The sequence below is a fragment of the Eutrigla gurnardus genome, assembly GCF_963514095.1.
Source record: "Eutrigla gurnardus genome assembly, chromosome: 5".
Lineage (NCBI taxonomy): Eukaryota > Metazoa > Chordata > Actinopteri > Perciformes > Triglidae > Eutrigla > Eutrigla gurnardus.
Window position 1 is genome coordinate 13,560,331 of NC_139919.1, and position 6,433 is coordinate 13,566,763.

General features: G+C 43.5%; 1 protein-coding gene across 1 annotated transcript in view; it reads right to left on the reverse strand.

The window, feature by feature from the left end:
- The window catches only part of rxfp1 (relaxin family peptide receptor 1), a gene marked incomplete at its 3' end in the record, with an annotated part of 84,674 nt that extends 79,991 nt beyond the window's left edge, over nucleotides 1-4,683 (reverse strand). Inside the window, exon 1 of the mRNA XM_084009391.1 lies at nucleotides 4,628-4,683. Coding sequence (XP_083865517.1) covers nucleotides 4,628-4,670 — 43 coding nt within the window. The 5' untranslated portion in view covers nucleotides 4,671-4,683. The remainder of the gene's footprint in view (nucleotides 1-4,627) is intronic.
- Nucleotides 4,684-6,433: the final 1,750 nt, after the last annotated feature.

A 6,433-nucleotide genomic window follows, 5' to 3' on the forward strand; every position in this document is an offset into this window, starting at 1 on the left:
TTACCTGCTACACAGACTGTGTCAGTAACGTGTGGCTGCTGCCAGCTTCACTGTGTGCATGTTACGCTTTAACATAGTTGGTTCTGCAGGTGTTTACAAAAGGTCCTAACTGGCAGTTTTGCCTGTTAAGGAATGTATCACTCTTTATGTCTGAGCCTAATGTTTTATATTTTTTGTAATGCAATTTAGTTAACATCCAATTATTTATTGTTTCGGTTGTGTGTTTTTATTCAAGTGCATTTTTTGTTAAAATAGACAGAGTCCATTTATTTATTGTTTTTGGTCATTTTGTTTATTTATTTTGGATATTTAAAATGTTTTCCAGTTCTCATGTTAAATATTCTTTAGAAATAAACGTTTTGATCTTTGATCTTCGTGTACTTGCATTATTATGCCATTATCATGATATCCGTTGAAAATGGTATTACAACGGCTATATTATCGCTTATCGCAATCATTTCTGGGACAATTAATCGGCCAGCAAAATGTGTTATCGTGACAGGCCTAGACAGTCCCAAAACACATTACTGTAATTTCCAGACTATATGCCGCTACTTTTTTCACACGCTTTGAACACTCCAGCTTAAACAATGATGCGGCTAATTCATGGATTTTTACGGGCTAAGGAGCTTCATGCTGCAAAAACATTTAGCCTCGTCACATCAGACCAATGAAATTACCGAACAGGTCACAGTGGACCAATGTCAGTAGGTGCGGCTTATATTCAGGTGCGCTCAATAGTCCGGAAATTAGGGTAAAAGCAGTGTTTCCCCTAGAATTTTTTTCAGGCCCACCGAAAAAACCCTAAACAGACAAGACGCGTGGGATGGTGTATTGGTGCAGTTGGATTAAGTCAGGTGGCACAGCAAGCAGTCTGCAATTCTGCAATTATTATATTTGCATTCAACATTTTTGTTCAACCAGAGTGTATTCAAGGTTTTCAAGGATTAAAGGAGAGAGTGACTTATTAAGGTGCCGGTTGATGGAAATGATCCAAAATTAGGGGCCGGAAAAATATGGCTGGAAAATGAGGAGCATCACATTAATAGCTACAGATACTTTTATACGTTATAAAACATTATAACGACATATGAGTGCATATATTGTCTTATTTTATCAAGTAAAATATAAGTTATAGGTTTACTCAACAGCCTAATAGTTCATAGAAATTCAGGTAGAAATAGGTTAACTCAGAGTTCCACAGTTTATCAAAAAACAATCCTTATTTTATTAGGCTGCCTATGGCTTGATGTTGTTTTTAAGGAGTGCCGTCTCTGCATATATTTCTCGACAACACTCGACCTGCATCAGCGAATGTGCGCACGAGCGGATCTGTGCGAGCAGGCAGCGCGAGGAAAGCGGATTTTGGACGGAGACACAGCGGCATTTTTCTTATAAATGCACCGGTCCGGTTCCGGTAGCGGTCCGGTTCCGCTCACACCACGAGTCTGAAGAGTGCAACAGCTTATCAAAATACAGTGTCAACTTTCCGTGTTTTCAAAGTAGAAAGCGACATTGTGGTGGTTCAACGAGGCGGAACGGCATCAGAACAACATCAAGCGCATAAAGTACGCGAAGAAGAACGTAGCGGGAGCGCGCGGCGAGGATTGTTGCGGCCGCGCGTCTTGCGGAGCAAGTCTACTGTGCTGCGCGGAGGCGCTCCTAATGTAAATGATTATTGATTTATGAATGAATTGATAGGTGGCTTATTTTTGGCGTATTGATTTTTTTTTTGGCCTGGCGGCAGGTCTCCTTGGCCTGTACAATGGTAGGGGAAACACTGGGTAAAAGTGACCAACGTTGCTAATTTGTGTTGTCACAAGCCTGAGCTATGGTAGCCCACAAGTATTAAAAAATACAAAATGCACAGGGCAAGGACTCACGCACATAAAGTGAAGAAAAAAACGTGGAGGCTTTGATTACAGGTAGGGGGGCCGCAAAATATCGTTCAGGGGGCCGCAATTGGCCCCCGGGCCGCGAGTCCACATTTCCTGTTACACGGTGATGGATGTAGTGCTCATGCTCTTATGAATGCTTCATGAAGCAATGAATCACCTATCCACAGCACTACCGCAACCTCACAGACAATGCAGAGGGCATAAAACCCCAAAGATTGTTGTTTAAGTCCACACTGTCTGTAACCAAGGGCTGTAGTGGAGGCTAAACGCACGTGTCGTCTACGCACTTGTAAATGTATCCACGTTTACATGCCGTTTACGTCTTCCTAAATACATTTTCCCGCTGCGTTATGGTACATGTCTGTCACCAACACTGCCTGTGGCAGCTATCAGGAAGCGGCAGGTTGTCTCTATTGATCAGTGGCTCGATACACGTTGGGGCGGTTTGTAGAATGGACTGTTACAATTGATATTAGGCGATTTGTGAATCAGTGTCTCACCTCCTACAGACACAAACACAAGGCTTCGATTACAAAGGAATTACAAAGAGCAATACTTCGCCTTATTTAATGTGGATTTGGTTCGTATGAGATGACACATTCAGTCAGTGACAATAACGTTACCACTATTGTACACAGCTCTTTGCAAGCGAGTCACGTTTAATGCGTGGCTGTACAGTGTGGAACAAAGCTTATTTTTCTTTTACAATGCAATCTTGGATATAAAGTCACAACAAGCAGGTGTGGATTATGTTGGTGCATGTCATCACTTCGTGGGGAAATAAAGAACAAACAGATTGTTTAAAAGGGGGAGCTCCCTTCCCCCCGCCCCTCCCCTTCTTAAGATGCTTCTCCAACCCGAAACGTGTCGACGTGGAGCTGGGCTGCAGCACTTCATTACATTCAGACATGCTTTTGTAGCTCTTTTAGCAATGGGGTCGATTAGCCAGAAATAAAGCGCTGCCTATCAGGTGTACACAAGACATACTTCTCCAATACAAATATTTGGGACAGGAGGTCAAAGAGAGGGAGGAGAAAGAGAGAGCGGGATAGTAAGAGGAAATAAAGAAAGAGGCACACCAGACAGTGGAGAAAAGGAGGGAGGAGGAAAAGAAAGAGGGACAGAGAATGAAGTGCAGATGTAGAAAAACAGAGAGAAGAGGAACAAAGAGAGGAGGAACGCTTAAAATTTAGCATTTTTCTGTAATGTAATGAAATTTGTGGTTGCCAGAGAGGTGCCATTGATTTAGTTTGTTTTGTTTTTCTAAACAGAGGCCTGTACTACGAAGCAGGATTTGGGCTTAGCGAGGTTTCCGTCCTACGTCGCTGGTTCACTTCTGACCGGGTACATCGCCATGGTAACTTACGCTGCAGAGCTATCCTGCAGGGAGGTACATGAGGCGGTAACTCTACCTCTGAGCTATCATCGCACTTAACACATTCATTTAATCAATCAGATGTGCAGTCATATTATACAACTATTACATTTCATTTACATTTAGGGCATTTAGTAGACGCTTTTGTCCAAAGCAACTTACAATAAGTACATTTATCAAAAGAAAGAAACGAAGAAACCACAACATATCATTGCCGATAAAGTAAGAGCTAAAAAATAGAAACAAGTGTTAGGTCCTCGTCTGAGTAAAGTAGTAGCTGTTCAGCAAACATACCTTAAGAACAACAGTGCTGTGATCAAAGTGCTATAGAACATAGAAGAACAAGAACATTTTTTCATATGCAAGAGTCTGGACTTTGCTGACTTTGCTACTAACACTATTAATGCGACTTACGCATTCACACAGTCGGCGAGTTTTTGCCAGCTGTCCTTCCTGCATTTGGCAGATGAAACTGTTGCTTTTTGCCTGCATTATACGTTTAACTTCTTAGTATTTCTACGTACGTATAATACGCTGCCCGTAGACTGATCCATGTTTGTGATTGGTCAAATGCTGCAAACGCCACCTCTTTCATGTGCACGTGCTCATAGCTGGAAAGGGAAACCCTGGGTTGACTTAACAAGTTGATAACCAGCTTCGTGTGACCGCTTTTCTCCGATTGCCTTTGTTAGGGTTACTTAAGCTTGAACTTCATAGTATAGGCATCTGCTCTGACCTTTTTGTTTTCTGGCATATGTAGACCTGCTGATATGTGTTGAGCTGTGTTATTTTTGATTAAATAAACACGTAATCAATAAATGTATTAATTCTGGAATCTTCTTCAACATTACTTTTAATAACAGAATTGGATGTAGTGACTGTGTGAAGGCATGAGAGAGCACTCAGTGATGTCCTTGGTACAGTCTAATGGTCACACATAGCACACATGCATAGGATAAAAACATTGGGTACCAGACTGCAGGTAGTCAGGTACAAAATATAGGCCTCCGCCACGCGATATATCCAGGTCTGCCTTACTGCATCTGGTCCATCTGATCCCAGAATTCATACCACCTCTGATTTTACCACTACAATCCTGACAGAATAACCAAGTATACCCCAACGGGGATTGCTTCCAATCACATCCAGATAATTAAAATATATCCAGGCATATCACGTTCGTTATGTATTGTCCCTTTCACACAGACACCGATTTCAGATAAAGTTTTTTGTCTTATTAATTGTGAGCATTTAGAGCCGATTTGATTTGCCAGCATCTATAGCTTAAAAAAAACAATGCAAATATTGAAGCGTCAACGACTTGGTGAAAAGAGAGAAGTTGTACCCGACTTACCCGACACTCCATAAGCGAGCATCAGCGCCACATAAACGTGCATGGTCGCTCTTGAAGTTTGTGTGGAGATCGCGGGGTGCTGCAGTGATATACTTGGCTGATTGTCCAAATTGGAAACCTCTGCGTGGAGTAGAAAAAAAAAAGTTTGTTCGCGTGCTGTTGCGTGATAGACGCGTGCGGGAATCACGCGGATGGAGCGGCACCAGAAGGAGAGAACCTGTAGCCGCTTCGCGAGGTCGACTCTGTCTGCGCGAGGTCCGACGGAGAGGAAGGTCGGACTGACGCACAGACTAGCAGCAGCAGCACAGGTGCAGCGCGCACAGAGCGTGAGACAGACTGGGAGAGAGAGAGAGAGCGAGAGAGAGAGAGAGAGAGAGAGAGAGAGAGAGAGCGAGAGAGAGAGAGAGAGAGAGAGAGAGAGAGGGGGGGGGGGGGGGGGAGAGAGAGAGAGAGAGCGAGGGGTGGGGGGGCGGCTTATCTGGGACTGCAGAAAAGGGAAATCCAGGCTCGACTGAAACAAGCTGCAGCTGATTTGCAGAGCTCACAACGCGACAGTTTACCATAAAAGCGCCATGTCAGAGAATCGATGAATTTAAGAGCATCGCTATTGATCAATTGGTGTGAGATTAAACAGCTGCCATGTTTCCAGTAAAATACCACACACACACACACACACACACACACACACACACACACACACACACACACACACACACTCTACAGCCTACGTTTTAAATCTTCAAAGTAATCAACGGCGGTGCAAGTCCACATGATGTTGTCAGTTTATGCATGTGTTGCTCCAAGGCACAGGGCTGACATTTGACATTTGAGTTTATTGGCTCATCTTATCCCCCCCCCCCCCCCCCCCCCCTTTACATGTATCCATCTTCTCTGCCTGCTCTAAAAAGTTAGTTGGTGCAGTCCAACGGATGCTCTCATCCAGTCTTCCAGAGCATGAAATGCTTGAACATCTAAGGCTCAATCAATATTTTATTTGGATTTTGTGATCGCTCTGTGGGGCTGCACAATAGTGGATTCCCGGGTTTGGTTCCTTCTGTGTGGAGTTTGCATGTTCTCCCCGTGTGAGCGTGGGTTCTCTCCGGGTTCTCCAGCTTCCTCCCACAGTCAAAAAAAAAAAAAAAAGACATGCAGGATGGGGATAGGTTAATTGATGTCCGTTAGGTTTGAATGGTTGTCTCTACATGTCAGCCCTGTGATAGACTGGCGTCCTGTTCAGGGTGTACCCTGCCTTCGCCCAGTGTCAGCTGGGATCCCCCCCACAATAGCAATAGCAATAGACGATGGATGGATCACTCTGTGACCATCCTCTCTTTGTGCCTTTCAGCTCATTTTGACAACCTTTTAGTTCAACAACATTTTGTTACCTGCCTAGTTCCAAACAGCACACATACAGAGTTTAAGAGCTGGTGAGGCATCTAAAATGGTAAATGGCTGCTATTATGTTGCACTTTTCAATTGTTAGCCACCACTCAGTGCTTTCACAACACGAGCAGCATTACACTCACAACTTCTGATTGGTGGATGGCTCTACTTCCTGAGCTACAGTTGAGAGCACCACTCAATAGAAATCCAATTATGTGAGAATGGGCTTAATAGGCCTTCTCATTGTAATCAAAGAATGTGTGGGTGCACTACTGGATATGTCTCTCAGGCTGTTTACATAAACATTTACATTTAGGTCATTTAGCAGACGCTTTTGTCCAAAGCGACTTACAATAAGTACATTTGTCAAAAGAAGGAAACAAGGAAACCACAACGAATAATTGCCGATAAGGAGGTAAGAGC